Genomic DNA, 20,991 nt, shown 5'->3' on the forward strand with positions numbered 1-20,991 from the left:
GTCCTTTGCATTTTCGGAAAATTGATCAAATTTTCTGAAAAATAAACTAATATGTCACAAAAAAGGTACTCTTGTTCAATGTCGCCAACATGAACCGTTCTCTTTAAAATTTGCAAAATTTATTGTCGTGCACCCGACAACAAGAATGCTGTAATCAAGAAGGCTATGCTTTATGTGGTAACTGGGTATGGATTTGGTTTGTAAATTTGTTATAACAAATAACATTTATTTTTAAATTACAACATAACAAAACTACTTACTACAAAAAAAAGTTATTTAAGCATATGTTGAAAGTGATCACCGTTAGCTCTAATACATGCTCTAACTCTTTTTAAGAAATGAAAGGGGAGCTTATTCAAAACTTCTTCATTCGTCTTTATTTCATTGAAAGTGTCCGTTATTCTTTGCCTTAAATGATCCTCGTCTTCTATTGGAATTTCATACACTTTAGATTTTGCGTATCCCCAAACAAAAAAATCTAAAGGAGTTAGATCTGGGCTTCTTGGTGGCCATGGCTGAGGAGCATCCCATCCACGACCAATCCATCTATTTGCAAAAATATTATTTAAATGTCGCCTTACTTGTCGAGAGTAGTGAGGAGGGGCCCCGTCTTGCATTAGCCACATATTTCTTCTGGTTTCCAAATCAAGGTCTTCCAAAACTTCAACAAAGTCGTTGTTCAAAAAATGTAAGTAATTTTCCCCATTCACATTTAGAGGAAGTTCAATTGGACCCAAAAGTTTATTGCCAATTATTCCCGCCCATAAATTGATTTTAATTTTGTATTGTGAATGTCGCACAACTGTTGCATTTGGATTTTCATCATTCCAGTGATGACTATTTCTTAAATTGAAAATGCCATTTTTTGTGAAACAACACTCATCAGTAAACAAAATACGTTTGGCGAACATCGCATCAACACGAACCTTTTCTGACATCCAGTTGCAAAATTGTAGTCGTTTTGGCAAATCTTCAGCAAGCAATTCTTGTACTTTAGTCATATGATATGGATGCAGTTGTTGTTCCCTAGCAATCCTCCATACCAAGGAATGTGGCATATTTTCGGCGAAAGCAATTCTTCTGGTGCTTAAAGTATCATCTTCTTCAAAACGTTGGAGAACACGCTCTTCAGCCCCTGGAGTTCGGATCGTTCTGGGACGGCCAGTGTCNCATTTGTTGCCTCTGATTCAAAGGAATGTCTTCCAAAAACTCATACAGTGTGTTCTGCAGAAAGTTGAGGTAAGCAGTGCCTGTTAATCGGTTTGGTAAAACAACAGGACCTAGAAACCTGTCACCTACAATACCCATCCAAATGTTTAATGAAAAACTAAACATCAACCAACTATTATAAGAAAATACACAACGTTTTTGCAAAATAAAAAAAGGGGCTAAAAAACATAAAACATTCTATATCTCCGCAACCGTTACTTTGCGGACCCATGTTTAAACACCCTGTATAGGTACCGATTAAAAGCGTATATTTTGTATCCATAAAAAACCTGCAAAAATAATAAGTGGAGATGGATTATTCATTCCAGCAACTTCTTCAGAACTGTTAAAAGCAGTGAAACGGCCATGTTAGAATTATTATTTTCAAAAAAATCAAGACAAAAATATAAATATGCATACAAACGTACTATGAACTATCGCGAGAACAAGAAGATCTTTCTGAGAAATATTATATATATGATATACTTTTTTAGAGATTTGATCCCAATGAAATGAATTAAGCATCTAATATCTTATAATGTAATAATATGGCAACTAGCTATGTTACATAGCAGTCATTCATTTATATTTAATTAAATAGTTACCTGCCATCCGCAAGAAATCATTTTACCCAAGCACCAAACTAGTCCCTAGGACAATATTTGATGATTAACAATATCCCAACTTGCCAATGTTGACTTTCAAATTAAATACATATGCAACAATGTATAAACTTGCAGGGTAAACTACTGTAATCCTTGTTAAAATTTTATGAAAACTTGGGTTTGGTTTATAGAAACTGGGGTGTATTTGGAGCTTATGTACAGTGTGCTTCCGGGTATCACACTTTGAACTTAATAATTTATTAAACAAATGTGGTGGAGTTTTCATGATCAATACTTTGAGTAGTAGGCAAGGGGGATTCTGAAATTGTTATGTAGCTGAATTAGTCTTTGGTAGAAGTTACATAAACTTACTTAGCCCCCTTCCAAAAATAAACACGGTGCAACAAAAATCAGGAATACTGAATGAAGAGTAAACATGAAACGCGATTTTCAGATGTTTTTTTAAGCTATGAAGACATCTTGGCCATTTCTTTAACAGCAACCCCTCTTTGAATAAGTTTTAACAATTTTGATTATTATCAATTTTTAGTTTTGCAGTTTTGATTATTGAAAATATTTATTGGTGCGTTCCGCTTACCATTAAAAGTCATGTCCAAGTTTTTAAACAACAAAAGGGTGTACTGAAATTCACGCAAAAAGTAATTTTGATAGCAAACGTTTTCGATTAAAAATTATAAATTTGTTACTGATGCATAAAGTATACAGTATAGGGTTATGTATAAAATAGCATATCGGGTAAATGGCCTGCATGGCTTTGTTGGCACATACGTACTCTTTTGTTGAAATTTTCCATGACCATTTTGTACAAACGCGGCTGAATTTCGTTGATATAGCGCTCAATTTCCTCCTTCAATGCGCGGATAGTCGTAGACTTGTTGGCATAAACCTTAAACTTAAAAAAAAAACAAAGAAACGGCTTTAAATCGCATGATATGAGCGGCCAATTCTGATCACCAGAACGGAAAATTACACGACCAGGAAATGACTCGTGCAGTAATTGAATTGTTCCTCGGATTGATGTGGCATGTGGCACCGTATTGTTGAAACCACATGTCGCGAGACAGTCACAACATTTTTAATAGTAAGGCGATGTTTCGCATTATATTAGCTACAATATCCTGTTCAAATTTGGTTAGTGCATCTCTTTCGGTTTCAAAAATTCAATACTTATGTATGTTTTCAACCACAAAACTGAATAATTCCAAATAATTCGAATTTTCACCACCAAGAACGGCGGTGAGAACATTTTTAATAGTAAGGCGATGTTTTGCATTGTATTAGCTATATCCTGTCCAAATTTAGTTAGTGCATCTCTCTCAGTTTTGAAAATTCAATACCCATGTATGTTTTCAGCCCCACAAAAATTGAATCATTCCAAGTATTTCGAATTGTCACCAACAAGAACGGAGGCGTTGTGTATATCCATATCTTGGAATTTTGGCCCATAAAACTGGATCTGGAAAACTGGAACATTTTCGAAGAAAAATGGTCCGATGCTGCTTCCAGTCCCCTCCAAACAGTGACACGTGGATGCATTATTTATTTCTTAACAACCGAACCACTCGTAGATTTTCTGAACTCCAAATGCGACAATTTTGTCGATTAACGGAACCATCAAGATGAAAATGATACTCATCGCTGAAGATGATTTTGTTCAAAAAATCAGCATCCACTTGTTGTTCCATAGTGCATTCAACGAACTCTTTTCGCTCTGTTTGGTCAGTAGGATTCGATTCTTGAGTCAATTGAACTTTGTAAGCATGAAGATGCAAATCTTTCGCGAGAACACGGTGTAGAGAGCTTCTCGAAATGTCCTATTCTTGACCACGGTGCTGAATATTCCTGGACTTTCAACATAACTCTCACGAACGATGTTTCTAGTTGAACGACTTGCTGAAAGACAGTCAGAGTGTCAGTGTCAGAGAAGATTACTGATTGATCTAGTCTTCCTGAATTTTTCAATTAATCTATTCACTATCCACTATTCCGACAATATTTTGTACGAAAATTGCGAACTGTATTTGCCAAACCTTCATTATTTTTATAATATTGCTCAACAATGAAAACGCGTTATTCTTTTGTGTAGCGCTCCATTTTTAATAACCCTGAACTGTTAACTGTCACACTTTACCGCACACATATATATTTCTGTAATTTTTAATTCACTGTTTAATCTATTTAGGTACTTCCCGTCCAAAGTTAGAGTTTCATTAATAAGATCAGGAAATTCATTATTTACCATTCACCTCATTCATATATATTGACACGGTTCAGTTTCTACTCTTATTGTAGGCAATTATTGGAGAGTAACATTTACAGTACAAATCATTTATTAATCATGAATATTTAGTAGCGACTGGCGTTTTCCTGTTGGCTGATTCTAAATTAACTCCCGAGAGCAACGCGAACGCTCTAGACCCATTGTATACCATAGTTTTACTTTCGATAAATCACGTCGCCTTTCTGTTGAAAGGCCCATTCAAGGATATACCATTTAGTTTCTCATGACCGAAATAATGCTTCTTGGAGAAGCTTTCAGTTTAGTCAGGATGTGAGAGGAGATTTCTTGAGAGTGCTCTAATAGTTCTGCGTGTAAATTCTATAAATATTTTATTGCTGCTTATGAAGTTTACATATTATACCTTTCTTAATGAAGACAATGAGACAAAACAAGGTAAAGGATATCAAATATCATTTTTGGGAAAGATAAAAATTAATCCAGTAAATTTTGTTTGTAAATTACAATACAAGTATCCAACGGGACAAAGCTCCAATTACAGGATAAGGTAAAACAGAAAACTTTAACTAAATTAAAAAGAAAAAGACAAACTAACATCCAGAAAAAAGAACTTAAGTATAAACAATACTAGACAAATAAAACCATTAAGCTAACTAACATATACAAGATAACGGTTACATTTGCTAGACAACCAATTTTTTTATGTCATTCACAGAATGAAAAAGTATATCAAGTCGATCTTCATATTTTGATAATTGGAAATCATCTGATATATGGGAGATGATATTAGTAAATTGGTACGAGGTGTGGGTAATTGTAAAGCAGAGTGAAATCTAAAATTAAGTCTAGGAACATGATATAAAATCCTTAAGACTAACGAGTGTGCATGTAAAGTGTTATTTATAATTTTAAAAAGGAACATAATTGGAAACATAATTCGCCTACGACAGAGACTATTAAAATTACAACAAGAAAACAATAATTCTTGAGGTGTATCACGAGGACGATAAAATCCATAACTAATAAAATGAATAGTCTTTAAAAATCTCCGTTGTACTTACTCTAATTATTGAATATTATAAATATTGAAAATGTGACTCCAAACAACCGATTCATATTCAAGCTTGCAACGCACAAATGCTGCATACAATATATTTAGAACCATTACGTTCTGAAAGTCCTTAGAATTACGCAAAATAAAGCATATATTCTTATAAGCAGATTTGGTTACTAAACTAATGTGCTCGTCAAACGATAATCTGGTATCAAATGTAACACCAAGGTCAGTAAATTGCGTAACTCTATTTAAAAAAGATTCACCAATTTTATAATCAAATCTAGATTAGTTTTGCGTCGACTGTAAAACATAATTTTACATTTGCCTACATTCATAGGTAGATTATTACATGAACACCAACTGCGTAATCTGTCAAGATTATCTTGTAATCTAGTACAATCAGTAGATTTAGTTTCCAAGAAAAACTTCAGCTCGTCCGCATAAAGTAAATAGATGACATCGAGGCATTCAGTTAAGTCATTTATAAAAACAACAATCAACAGTGAACCCAAGATTGACCCTTGCGGAACTCCTGATGAAGATTGACGAAATACACATGATTGAAAGCCACGATACTGCCGAAACTGGTACCTATTACTAAAATAAGATTTAAACAAAGATAATAGAGCAAGGAATATACCATATGACTCCAATGTCAGTGTTAATAAATTATGATCAAGCCCATCAAAAGCTTTGAAAAAAATCGGTATTTATATACAACATCCACCTGACTTCCTGCATCCAAAGCTTCAGCAATTTATTTCTCAACTAGATTTGAGGTAGTTGATATTGATTTTTCAATATGAAAATAAAGTCGATTGTGTAAAATAATTTTTAGGATTTTTGAGAAGTTACTTCTAATAGCTATGGGCCGGTAGTTAGTTATGTCGTTCTTAGTACCATTTTTATAAATAGGGCATATTCCCGATTCTTTCCAAATTTGTGGATATTTTTTATATGTAATTATAGAATTGAATATGGTTTTCAAAGATTTTGAGAAAATTGTTTTAGTCTTTTATTAAAAATGCAGGAATTAAATCAGGTTCCATTGTAAAATTACCCTTCATTCTCTTAATTGCATGTATTATGTCATCTTCGGTAATCTCAAAAACAGAAAGAGTATTAGAGCCAACAGAGGGCAATGTGGGCGTACAACTACTAACACTGTGATTAGGTAAAAATTAATCAGAAAAATAATTGGCAAATGCATTGAAGGATTAGAAGGATTATTTAACTAAATGCTATTAAGCTTAACATACCTTTATTATTAATTAAAAACTTACTCAATTGTTGGTTAGTGCTACTGTCTCGGTTTCGAAAATTCAATACCTATGTATGTTTTCAGCCACGAAAATTGAATAATTCCATACATCTTGAATTTTCACCATCAAGAACGGCGGTGACAACATTTTTAACATTAAGGCGATATTTCACATTGTATTAGCTATGTCCTTTCCAAATTTGGTTAGTGCAACTCTCTCAGTTTTGAAAATACAATACCTATGTATATTTTCAGCCACGAAAATTGTCTTTATGACTTATCAAATAATGTCATCCGAATTTAAGTGATCACGAATTAGTCGTTATGGCGAATCGTTTCTTTATGTGCTTGTATACCTCGTTTACCGACTTCATTTTTATCTGTAGTATTTGGCAATATATAATTTCAAATTCAAAATTTCAAAAAATAATTACCCAACGTTAACATCAGAAGAAGAAAGAAGTAATAACAGTTATTTAATTTGTTCTGTTATCATATCTCTTTAATATTAATCAAAGACTTACTACGTTGTCATTGTGGACGAAATATTTCATACTGAAAACAATACTGATAGTGTACAGAAATATATTTGAAAATATGGTAACCAATTGCTTCTTTAAAAACTCCGTCTAGAACACACAAACTAACAAAGTTCTAAAACTAAAACATATCAAGTAATGTTTTTAATAGCGATGTCAATAATTTGTTTGCTATTTGCTTTTTTATTTTCCAAGCAGCTTTTAATATAACACTCTGCAGTAGCAGATGAGTTCTACCCTGTTTCATGTTTAAGTATTTGGATATCCACTCCATCATCTACCAGTACGAAGGCCAAAAACAGTCTCCCTACTTTTTAAGGTTTCTTCAAGCATAGTTGTTTGACTGATTACATCAATGTTTTGATGTATTTCAATATTTACTTGAAGATTGGTAGAAGACTGAAGATTTGCTATTAAATAAATTTGGAGCAGCAAAAAGGATTCAAAGACAGAGTCTAAACAAGTTTGAAATATGCAAAAACAAGGAAACTGTTTAGTCCCTGATTCATAATCTCCTTATATAAAGAGAAAAAACTAGGTTTATTAGTTGAAATGCATTTTTTTTAATTTCTCAGCTGGATCTTATGGGCACTAGTATCACATAACTTATAATACACTTATTGGTCTTACGATACCTACATGTGAAAAGAGAAAAATTAAAGCTCAAATAACTGCGAATGAAATATAAAACAAAATAAATATTAGGAATATTAAAAGCAGTATCTATATGAAAAACAAATGTTTTTTTCGTCTGGTGAAGGCTTTATACGTTCGAATAATACACAACAGCAATGCAAAATGTAAAATCGCCACAATTCGATATTCCTGTAATCTAGAGTGTAGGTGTATTCAAATGAACACGTGGAGCTGAAACAAATACTCTTAATACCAGCTGGATTTTTTTATAATTACACAACGATTTATTAAGCCATTATTGACGGAAACAATGTTTTCATTTCAAAAAGATTATTTAAAAATTTAAAATTTTGATATTATCTGTTTTATATTCCATACTGTCCTGTCTCTGTGTCGCAAAGAAAATCCTTTGAATTAAAAATGGCTAGGTTTCTCTGAGTATAATTATACAAAAGTGTATTAATATTGTTGCCTCTATTTTTACTGAATTTATTTGATTCTCACAAAATTCTTTATTGAAAATAGAACGCCCTGAAAATATTTCTCATAACAAATAGAAGATTAATATTCTTGTTACTAAATCAACCAGTCTATAAATGTTCATTGAATTTATCTACCCGTTTGTGCAAAGGTTGGAAATACTGATAGCAAATTCTTTGTCTCCGTCGACATATATCATTCACACTGCTTTAGCAGAATATTACACATCGCATTCCTAATAATTGCAATTGCAATTTTTGTTTTAATTTACATACCCGGAATGAAATCTACAGAGATACAAGACTGTAGTGAAAAAATTGTATTATAAATGAGTGATATTATATGTAATTTTTGTCAAAACGTTTATACATGAATCACGCAATCACGGAAATAAATAAAATGATGCTAAAAAATTAAAACACCCTAAATACTTTATTTAGTTTACAAATATCTTGAATATTACCTACAAGCAAAATAAGGTACTTCTGATCAATGATTATATCACTTGTGATTGATAAAGTGTTATATTGAATTTTAAACTTCATTTCCAGTAAATTGTTAGATTACTAATTACTATTGTGCAGCTATGGTTGGTAAATAAGAATATTGAACCCTATATTATTGTCACAATTAAACGTTTTAACAAGTAAACATGTTGTGACAGCGTCCTCTCTCGTTTTCCCCGCCCATTTGTGTCGCGAACAAAGGCGAAGTGTTCCGATGGCATATATCATAAACATACTTTCAAGTTGGCATCATATATCATCATTGTGATGGTATAGTGTATTCTTCGTTATTCCTTTTGTGTGTGTAGTTTTTATTATTATGAAACACAATGCTCATGAGGTGTGTTATTTACCAAGGAAAAACTGAGGACGAACTCACAGATAAAGGGTCACAGACGTGAATGTTGAAATTTCATGGATAACACTCTAGATAACCCTTCCAGCTTGGCGTTCATGTTTAGATTCTTCAGCAAACAATCTTGACATTATGAAGCGTGTGATGAGTTGGTAAACTCGTTCTGTCTGCGTAATACAGCGATGGAGGCGTGAAACAAAAAATTCTACCCGTTACGTCAAGGGCTTCTTTCCCGCATTTGCCCCAGGATTCTGGTCTTTAGCACTTCTTTAGTCTAGCAAGTATAATTTATTTTCGAACAACTGCGGCAGAAAGTGGCCAACATGTATTTTAATAGAGGTTAATGTTATGTTGGAAATAACAATGCCACATTACGCTGATGATTCGTTAGTAAAATTTAATTTGTACATAATTATGTACTGGAATATGTTAATAAAAGACTGCAATTCTGATATGTATATGAATTACAGATATCTGTAGATTTTTTGGTTCTACCTAAAACTACTAACACTTCATTTGAGTTTTGCTGTTACATATGAGATATTGTGTGGATATTTTGAACCACTTTAATTAATGAACTGAGAAATCAATCATTTTCAACTTTGCCACAGTCTTGACTCACCCTGTATATGTAGAGGCCTTTCACGCTCGTACTTTTTCCATTTTATTTTTGTCATATTTAAATAAATTACCATGTACCTATTTATAAGGATATATTTCCTGTAAATCATTGCCACCACTTTTCGTAATGCAATAAGATCATTGCGCGCTTGTTATATTCCATGTTACACATAAAATACACAGATTACACAGTTAATATATCACCCAATAGCATCATTTATTTACAGCTGAAGTTGATATTAATGATGTGAGGTTGTCGATATTATTTTTTTCATTAAATGGACGGTTTGTCGATTAAATTATATGTGATTTAAAGCACATTTATATTTAAAATCCTTTTACAAACTTGAAAATTTGAAAGTGGGGTAGAAACCGTGAAAATGTTCAACTGACGTGTATAAATAATTCCTTGAGCCAATAATGCGTTGCTTGCTTGACAGATATATATTTATGTGGCCCATATTCATTTTTCATGTGCCGGAAGGAACAAATTCGGCATGGGGATTAATGACCGTGGGGTCAATATACTGGGAAAGATCACGGAAAATGTATAAAAAGGTTGTGCAATATATGATGACAGTTCATGGGTGATACATACGTCATTTTAGCAGCACAACCACGTTGTATTCAAAGGACCTCTATTGTGGGTATATTTTCTCTTCATGCAGCAAATGCGGGGATATTATATGCAATGTTGGGTGTTTATTAGTAGTGATTATTATTTCAAGGTAGGCGTGTACTAAACAGAGAAGTGTACTGAAGGAAATATCATTTAACCACAAGAAGAAATTGATTAAGTACAATTTTTGCCTTAGCAAATATTTTTATCTCTGGTGTTAGATTATCTTAAGTAGAAATCTTTTTTTACTACAAATAAGTGACTTTATAGACACTAATAATAAACGATTTCCGTTGCATCTTCTACTTTTGACTGATCAGACAAATCTATCTAGACAAGACCAGACTCTCAGAGTCTGGTCTTGTCTAGATATAAGAGTTTACTTGACATATATTTCACTTGCAAAATTAGAAGTTGAAGTTTGTGTAAATTCTGTAAAAAATGTGTGTAAAAAATATTATACGTCGACATGAGCATTACTACACATACTGGTAGGGCAGCAATAAATAGCGTAGCACAGCATAAATTAGTAATTGTGGACCTAAAACCGTGCTGATGAATAGAAATTTGTTTTTGGATATATGGATGCAACATGTAATAAAACGCAATTTCCATAACTTGCAAAATTATTTATTATGGTTCTGGATTTGTAATTTTTGGCCTTTTTTAACAGCAGGCTATATTTTTGAGAGTTCCAAGAGAACATGTATATAGGGTGTTACTGAACTTATGTCAAAAATTTAAAGGAGTAAAAAAAGCAAAAACTGAGTTAACTGATGTCACAAACTTGCACCGGAAGTTTAAGTTCAAAGAAAAAAACTAATTAATAATGTGTTTAAAACTCTTTTGGAACTGCTGAACATTGTATTACCGAAGCTTGTAATACGATTCGAGAGGACGTGGCAATATTACAACGCGTGCGAGCAAATTGGATACGTCACGCTGAAGCTTGTGTGCAATAAAATTGTGGGTACATCGAACATCTATGAAAATCAGCAGTTCTCAAAAGGTGGCTCCTTGCAATGTTGAGGTCAGTCAGATTTTAAAATTACATTTTACTCAACACAAACCCAAATATTTACATTATTTTGACATAACGGACATGTGGCAAAAATATTTGACATAAGTTTATTAACACCCTGTATACTAAATTAAATAAAGATATAAGAGTCTCGAATTATGAAGATCAGACTTTGATTTTAATTTTAACAATGCCTCCAGAACATCATTATCTCAAAACTCAAATTCAGATTACTCGGAGAAACCGACGTTTTAAAAGTGAACTAAAAAACTTCATTAACTATATTTTCTATAGTATTTAATGATTCATCGGATAATTTAGAGCAATTTTTGTAAAGCCTTATTTTTGTATTTTGCTTCGATCAGAAAGTTATGGAGTAAAACCAAATATTTTGTATTTGCCCCGGATAGTTTCCATAGTACCTACAGTAAATTTGGTTAGTAAATTGAGTTTTATCCAGTAGGGTCGGTGAGGGTTGTTTCGAACCGAAAAACTTTTACTTGCACTAAGTATTTAAAGCCTTTGTAATGTGCGATATTAAATCAGATGTTTATGTTCAATAGGGAATTCTAGCCTAATGCAAGTGACACTTTTACCCACATGGAAGCATCCTAATATATGAGGTGATTAGTTTTCTTCGCAGTAAGCTGTTGTAGAAAAGAGTACACCAACACAATCTAAGTTGTAAAATTACTGCATTTAAGCGGTTTAGAATGCATATTTTTGAAAACATTACGTTTTGTTAACAAAAAAATAACATATTTTTGAAAATAACTTTAAAAATAAAAAAGATACGAAAAATATTCAAGTACAAAAGTTTAGACTTTTTTCACAGAATATTTTGTTTTTTTTATTTGTGTAGGATAAAAAGTAACAGAGATGTCGCTACTAGAAGTTTGCAGTTGAAGGCGAAAACCATGTTTTTCAAATCCATTAACCTCAGAAATCTCAAAAATAACGCGTTAAAAAATGTTCAATTTTACAGTACCTACTTTTAGCTGCCGAAATTTTCCGTAAAATCATTTTTGGATCGTCTTAATAGCTTTAAAATTAAGGAAGTTATCGTTAAGAAACCAACGGTTCCTTACCGCTTCAATTTTTGGAGCATATCAAAAAAATTTAATACTTATGGTATTAAATTAAGTAATAATTAATATCGTATTGGATAGAGGTATATTAATTAAAATACGTTTCTTTCCAATATGTGTCTATTTCAACATGTTCCACAGAAAAATAACGATCAAGAAATGTAACAAAAGCCGGGACGCGTGGTCATTTATTTATTAGTTCTCGGAACGGATGGGCCAACTAAAATATTTTTGTCAACACAAATTATCGAAAGTTGAGGGCTTTCAAGTAGGTAGCGTCGTCCTTTGGAGATATTTACCAATATTTTTAACAAGTTCACTTTAACTGTCGGGGCCATGTGTTAAGCGTCTGGTATAAGAGAAAAATCGATATTTTTAATAACGCGCGAAATCACGAGAAGGGCGTAGAGGTTTCAAAGTAAAATTAATTCAAATTGAAAAATAGATAGTAATTGGAAAATAAACCAACAGATCAATAGCTGGTTTTTCGGCGGATTTTCCAAGCTATTAAGAAGATATTAAATGAGATTTACTAATCCGCCTGTAATTGCTACACGGAGTCACTAGAGGAAGGCTAGGGTTACTTGTTAGTAAGTTTAGATTCAGGATTCTTATATAAATGTAAATTCAGTCCATTAGACAACTATTAACATGGCATATTTATGCCAAAGCATACCGATATTCAGGTCCCCGCCAATAAGATAAGAACAGAAACTTCTGGACCCAAGAAATGTGCGTATCAAAGCGAGGTGTCGGATTCAGGGAAGATCTATAGCAGGCACATCTTCCTTAGATTTCACATTGAGCAGTCGATCTAGTTTTAGTTAGAGTCTCGGGCTAGTTAATTAAATTTAATAATGGCTAAAGTTTTTTCCAAATTTGGACCCCACACATTTTATATGGAAAACGGTCTTCCGGTGAAATTTGCTAAAAATTTGGGAAATTGTTCGTTTTGTACCCCTGATCAAAAGTGTCGATGGGGTTGAAGCTCAAAATGCCCATCTTTAGGCTCTACGGCAATTTTTAGTGCCAAAAACGGCAAAAATTCATTTTTTTAAATATGTTTAATGCTTGTACAGTCCCTTAAGTTTTCATTAAATTGTATGCGTGTGAGTATTTTATGTAGGAATATGTCCATGTCTAATTGTATGTGTGTATATGTATTTGTGTGAGAGGGTTTTTGAATGCACAATTATACAAGATTTAATATACACCGTCTCAATATTATTTTGTGGTTTTAATAACCTTCAATGAACTCGGAACTCTCATGCATTTTTTCAAAGAGTTCCCAAGAGTTGCCAAAGAGTTGCCAAAGATTTTTCAAGAGTTCGCAGTTCATAACTGAAGCGGATTTCTAGAGAAAGAATGTAAATAAAGCGAAATTGAAGACACGCTGAATGAATTTTTGCCGTTTTTGGCCACTAAAAATTGCCGTAGAGCCTAAAGATGGGCATTTTGAGCTTCGACCCCATTGACACTTTTGATCAGGGGTACAAAACGAACAATTTCCCAAATTTTTAGCAAATTTCACCGGAAGACCGTTTTCCATATAAAATGTGCGGGGTCCTTTTGCTATGGAGCGCGCATTCCCTGAATCTCGGTACGCTGTCGCGTGTAAATAAATTAATTGATAATGTTGTTCGAGTCTTTGTATTGTCATTTTGTTTGTTTGTTTTGTTTATTGTTATTAAAACTCTTCCTGGAAGTTTTGGTGTTTCTTTTTGTTTCTTCCAACTTCAGTGTCACCTTGTATAGCCAGCCACTGGATTACATTCTACGTAAGCAATAAAGGGTAAGTGCCTGAAATTCATTCTCTGGACATGCAACATTTCTAAGTTCCCACGTATCACGTATTAATTAAAAGGTAATGATAATTATAAACTCCCTTTCGAGAATTGAATAATAAACTCTTTTGAAATCCAGTCTCGTTATGATACTGGTCATAACGATACATAAATAAATAAAGAAATAACCCATCAGGTTACAGAAATATTAATAAGCAAAAGAAAAGAAAGGCGCAATTCTAAAAAAACTTTAAATAAATAAGGCACCAAATACAGGTACTTGCAAAAAATGAGAATACCAACAATTTTTTTTAATTCGAAAAAAATTAAAGAATAAAAAAAAGATCCCAAAGAACCCGTCTCATAAATTTGCATATTGAAAGAAGACTTTTTGAGAATTTTTCGAAGAAAAAAACGCCACTCAATTTTTTGGTTTAAAAATCAAAGAAACCCCAAAAAATCTCAAATTTGTTATATTTTCTTTTATAAAACTACATCTGAAAACGAACAAAATGAAAAAACTAGTTTATGATATCTTTAGTTTCTGCCAAGTTACGGGTAGGTGTTTGAAAATTTGTTGTCCAACATATTCAAAAGCTCACAACTTCTTGATGGGCTGAAATAAAAATGTTTAAATTTTTATGAAAACTACTCTAAATGGGTACTAAATAACACCAACAAATCAAGAAAATTAAAAGTAAAATGGTCGGGTCACGAATTCAATGATTTGGCATGAAATGCCCCATTATGCATGTGTGCTTACCTTTAAATGTATCTTTGACTTACGGAAATATTTTCCACTGATCTAGCGAAATTATCATACTTATCGCCATTACTTCAGACATTATCAAGCGTGTGTGATTATTTCCTTTCCAAATAGTTTTTATAATTAACGTAAATATATTTTCTTTTTGGCTGACGCTCTTGCTTTTTACAACACAATAACCGTCACTACAATATTTTAGAAATAAAATTTTCTCAGTGAATAACAAAATTACCACAAACTGTAAATCGTATTTAAAAATTTACTGGGAAATTGACTACTATCTGCATAATACAAGGTAGGAAATATTTATCAATAAACATCAACAACAAATAACATTAATCTGATTGATGCATTGAATTATAAACTGACAAAAGTATATCCAAAACATCAGATATATTTTGTAATCCAATATTTGGTGCTTGAATTGATTCCGTGCGTATAGCAAATTAACGACAGCATAAAAAATAACACAGGCACACAAAAAAAGTCTTGAACCAGAGGGTAGACCCCACTACTCTTAGGTTTTTGGGGTCGATGAAACCGAATATGACCATAAAAAAATATTTCAATTGCCTGTTTCCCCCCTGAAGTGGGTTAAATTTTCTATTTTCGTACAAAATTAAGATGTATGCGTATTTCTATGTTGACGCTGGGACGCTGAAACGGAAAATGACTACAAAAAATGATATCCACTTGCTTGATTAACGTGAGTCCCCTTGCCTCTCACGATTAGGTATTTACCTCTTTCTATGATAGGGAACTCTCTTGCTTTCAAATGATCTTCTAAGCCAGTTAAACTGTTATCCGCCTTTACCGCGTGAAGGTGTCTTAGTCTCAAAAGTAGATAGGCAATCAATTCTATTCCACCCACCATTCCATATTGTCTGAAGTTACTTATTTCTAGCACAGATTTAAAATTTTCTTTATTTATTTGGATATTTTACCACCTTTGAAAAAAATTTAAAAAATAAGGGAAAAACAAAAATCTCACACTGAGAAAAGCGGACAAATAAAAAATACACATCATTGTATTCAATAAGTTGTTGACATTTCGAAAATCAATTTGTTTTCGTTTTCAGAACAGATACTGACATTTCGTTTTAAAATAGGTTTTGATAGTCTTGACATTTGTCGGAAACGGTTAAAATTGATCTTGGGCAGCATAAGAACATGAAAGTCACAACCTTGTGTACATCATGTTGAAGAAATGAATGTATAAATAAGCATATGTTGTAATAATTATGTGAGCTGTATGATGCGTTAATCACTAATTAAAAAATGAAATAGTATCGAATGATAGTGAAGCTTGACTTAGCTTCTGAACATTTCTTGGTAGCGTAGTTTTTTGGCACTGCGAAATTAAATTATTAAATAAGGAAACAATGTTTTTAGAGACAATAAGAATTTTATATGATTAAATACCTGTTGTCTTGACTTTTTCGTCTTTTCTGCATAAATGCATCCGCTACATTTAATAATCTTATTATAAATTAACGTAATATGCCCCTGTGATTCCTCCAGAGCAATATCTAAAATTATATGAATATCCGATCCTTAGTTTTCCCTCGTGTGGAAGAGAGATAGTGTACTTCAATAACTAAAAAATCAAAGGTGCCGCCTTGAAGTTTACCATCTGATTGTTTTCAAGCTGCGATTAAAGTTTATATAATTAGGGTTCAAATATTCTATAGTGCTGCTCCATTCTTCAAGTGACATTTCACGCACCGATTGGTTATAAACTTAATTTAGCCAAGGTGGAGTGGCATTAATGCCCATTTTCACCGATATTATACTGATAGCAACTCAATAAAGCCTTATGTTTGAGTTAAACTTAATTTTTTGCGTAATGCACTGATTAATCATAATCCGAATTTGGTAAAGTAGTCTTACAGCGGCAGAAATCTAGTGACTTCCAGTTGCTTTATGTTAGATCTTTGAGTTCTTTTTCTTTTGTTTTTCTTCAGTTGATATCGTAAACAGTAAAAAGTGTTGAATTTAAATATTAAAATTTTCGTCTAAAAATAGATCAGATCAACGGAGCTGCGGGTCAGCCTTATAACACGTAATGAATGTATATTAATAATAATTTAATTTAATAATTCAAATTATTCCAATGAAACTTATTGAACAAAGAAGACAACAAAGTAAAAATTAACTTTCTTTAGTAATTTTGTAAAGAGATAATCATATATGAGGAGTATAGACGCAAAACTCACATTATCCACTTTTTAAAATTTTTCACGAAGAAGGAATAACTTCTCACTTTTCAAGTGATTTAAGGCTCTGAAATTTTTTTTTGGTATTTTGTATTGGAACTTTGCTAAATTTGCTTCTTAATTGGTGAAATGACAGCACAACAATATTTGACTCTAAGAAAGTGAATTAAAGTTTAGATAATGTGAGTTTTGATACAACTTTTTGGGTAATGGTAGTTTTGCTCCAAATTATTCTACATAAAAAAAAACACGGAACCAACCATCTAGGAAAGCAAAACAATAAGAGAAGCAAAACTCACATTCTCCTTAGGCAGTCGGCCATATTGGTTTAACGCTTTAAACTTTTTCATTGGTGGATATAGATAATTTGAGTTTTGGGAACTTCAGATCGTAGGAGAATGTGACTTTTGAAACAATTTAAAAATAAATACGAAAATGTGAGTTTGTACCACTTCCAAACTTTAAAATGATGTAGTTCAACACGATGCACAAGATAGCATCACTAACTCTATTTCAAAAAATTATGGATAATGTGAGTTTTGCATCTATACCCCAAATATATTTAAATATGAAAAAAAATCATATTTATAAATTAATTATTGCTTAAATATTTAGGTGCTACGTTTTACTTTCACTTTGTCTACCTTTTGTTCAATGCTGTGTAAAATATATGTTGGAATAAATATATGTTGTTTTATACTCTTTTTAATAGGAAATTGGCAACCAGGAATACGGACCATTTGCACTCTTAAACATCTGTTTCCAAAATCAAGAAGAATTTAGCGAACGATGGAATGAATTAAGCCCATTTAAGAGCCCCACCATTAGATTGTGTGGAGATTAGTGTTACAGTTTTAACTGCGCAATGGAACTTGAAACAAACATTACGGCTTGATATGTATCGTCTGGTATTTTCAATGTGTATGACTGAATATACCAGTTTTTCTCAGAGGTGACAAAAAGAATTAATGTATGTATTTCAATAAGTAAATGTTCTACTTCAGATTATAATAGGAGGGTTACCTTTTATGTTTCGGGAATAAAAAACAGAAATAGAAGTTAATCATCTTATATGGCTTTATGTTTTTCAAAATATTCTCCATGGGATCAATACACTTTTGCATGCGCTTGAAGACATCGATGTGCGAGATTTAAAAAGTCAATGGGTGCCAAATCAGGGCTGTGCGGCGGATCACTAATCATCTCGACTTTTTTAGTTCTCGAAAAGTCTCTTGTTTGAGCCGATGTCTGAGCTCGCATTGTCCTTGTGGAGAATGAAGCGTCTTCGGCGGTTCATTTCCCTTATTTTTCCGAAGATTTCTAGCAAACAAATGGTTGTGTACTATTCAGAATTGTTCCTCCGATGTTCATGGGCGTAGCTAGGATTTTTGCTTGGGGTGGGCAGAAGGCTTGCTCTATGAAGGCCACAAACTTACCAGTAAACCTCTAAGCACTCTTTCGTTTGATTTAAAAAAAGGTGGTGCACACAGTAATTTACCGATATGAGAAAGATGATATTATTGGATCTTTTTTTTTCTGGAGTAGACACCGGGCTTTCTGAAGTGGGTCGTGCATACCTCTGCCCCCCAAACAATGCCCATGCCGATGTTGTACTAAGGATACAATTACCACATGTCCGGTTTTTTCGAGAAAACAGGCGACCATTTGCTTAGAAGTGATTCATGCGCGCGAAAAACTTTTGTTGGATTTGGCTCATCTTGGAAGATCCACACCGCCGACTGTTGTTTCGGGCTCATACGCATAGATCCATGATTCGTTACCTATTACGATGTCATAGACGTGTTTTGGAACACCGATCGTATTTCTTGAGCATTTCTTTCAACCAATCGACACGAGCCTTTTTTTGAGCGTTTGTCAAATTATGTAGGATCCAACGCGAACAATTTTTCTGGTCCCTCTATTGTCCAAGGATGCTTCAATTCAAGTTTTCCGCTATTCATAAGGATGTCCCGCTAACAAATATATCCTTAACAAAATTTCGTAATACTGTTAAATCTTTTCTGTTAAAACATTGTTCTATAGTGTTGATGAATTTATGTGTTTTAATTAATGTAAGCCATAACCACATAACGTACTTTGTATGTATGTATAATATTATTACAATATTAATATTGTGACTTCAAATGTACTTTTTTGTATATAAAGTGGTCAATAAAAAGTAAGTAAGTAAGTAAGTATTTAAGTAATACCGAAATTTGCACCGAAATTAATAATAATTTCGGTGCAAAAGTGGCTGCAGCATATTGATACCCTCACTTACAATTTCTAAGAACACCGTAGCACTGAGCGTTACACTCCATATACTTTTTATTATCTCCGTACATAGGATTCTATGTTCTCCAAAAACTTTTGGCGGGTTTGCAACTTCTTAATTGCCGACTGGCAGATAATTAAGTGAAAATTAGTCGATTTCGCCTGCGGAAGACTAGTTATTTCCATATAAATTTAATTAATAGGAAACTTACGCAAAGAGGACGGAAACAAGCAAGTAAAGTTTGGAAACCGAAGAAGTTTATAGATGTCCCAGTTTACATGCTCGTATAATAAAGAGAGTAGGTAAGCTCTAACCAGGTACGACGAAGCTGGCACGCGGGAGGTATAGATAAGGTCTGAGGGGGATAGATTAAATGGATTTTACTCTAGACTCTAGAGTAAGGGTATAGCGGTTAAAATAAATTTACATAATATTTTGTTTCAATTTGCTGTGGAACATACTACAACATATGTGCACCAGAATGTACTCCTCATATATGCTGATCTTAAATGTTCTAAGTAACAAAGGCAAACTATCAATATTTAAAGAAGGTAAGGTTAACTTAAGTTCAACAAAAAAATGTGGACTCACTCGTTTTAAGGAAGTGAAGCGAAAGAATACAATACGAGTACATCTTGACAAATTTCACATGAGTTCTGAAATGCGCAAATCGAAAAGAGAATGCAATATTAGAATCAGATGGAAATGTAGGCAGTAAGTCACATATGAGCTTAGTTCCCCACTTCATTCTTTGTCATTGTGCGTCATACGTTCAGGACCCAAATGAATTTATAAGGCCCGGTACTTTGAGTCTCGGTTAAAGATTGATTAACTGATTTATTTTATAAAGTATAATCACAGTCTAATCGCCTGATTAATCAAGCCTTAACAGAGATTCAAAGTACCGGACCTGTACCGGGCTTAAGGGTTCGCTATATAAAAATTACCTATATGAGAAGGTACTTCTAGGTACAGGGTGCCCAAAAACAAATGGACCATACTACAAGAGAACTTCATTAGATGAAAATATACGGATTTAGATAAAGTTATTGTAATATGAGTCAAGAGCGGATTTTAAATTTTCGCCCATGTATAAATAATTCAAGAAGCCTTTAAAAAGCCGTTTACTGAGAAAAAATCTTGCCAAGTATGTATATGAGACCGTGAAGCAGAAATAGCAGATGACTACGAACGCACATCATAAGGCGTGAAAATAAAATTTTTCCAGAGGTTCCCCTACGAAACCCCAATTACAGCGCACAGAGTCACAAAAAATTTCACTATAGTTCCGGACTTTTGGAAGATAAAGTAATTCCAAATTTTACGAACGAGGCCCAATTCTTAAATTCCACGCATACGCCACTGTAGAACACTTGTGGACCCAGCCTGGAATATGTTCAGACTTGAGTACCCTGAAGCTTGCTTTTGCATTGTATACAGATACTGTTACTGCTTTCATTTATTGAGAAGTAGTTAAAAATTTAAATAAATCTTACAATTTTCACAAATTCAAAACGGAGTTAAAAAGTTCTCATACAGATTTATCGAGCTCTACACTCCTACAGTTCTCTTAGCTCATACCGTCCAGGAGCTTCTGAGCCTTCGATGAAGATTCCGAGGAATACAAGCTCCTAAAGCTTCCACACCAAGCACTCTACAGAGGCTGCACCAGCTTCCATACCGGGCACTCTAA

The 20,991-nt window shown here is 33.1% G+C and overlaps 1 protein-coding gene across 1 annotated transcript in view; it reads right to left on the reverse strand.

Annotated features, from left to right (window-relative positions):
- The window catches only part of LOC108906206 (ras-related protein Rap-2a-like), a 51,783-nt gene extending 34,438 nt beyond the window's left edge, over nt 1–17,345 (reverse strand). Inside the window, exon 1 of the mRNA XM_023454036.1 lies at nt 17,323–17,345. Coding sequence (XP_023309804.1) covers nt 17,323–17,345 — 23 coding nt within the window. The remainder of the gene's footprint in view (nt 1–17,322) is intronic.
- Nucleotides 17,346–20,991: the final 3,646 nt, after the last annotated feature.

Source organism: Anoplophora glabripennis, unplaced genomic scaffold, assembly GCF_000390285.2.
Source record: "Anoplophora glabripennis isolate ALB-LARVAE unplaced genomic scaffold, Agla_2.0 scaffold203, whole genome shotgun sequence".
NCBI classification, from domain to species: domain Eukaryota; kingdom Metazoa; phylum Arthropoda; class Insecta; order Coleoptera; family Cerambycidae; genus Anoplophora; species Anoplophora glabripennis.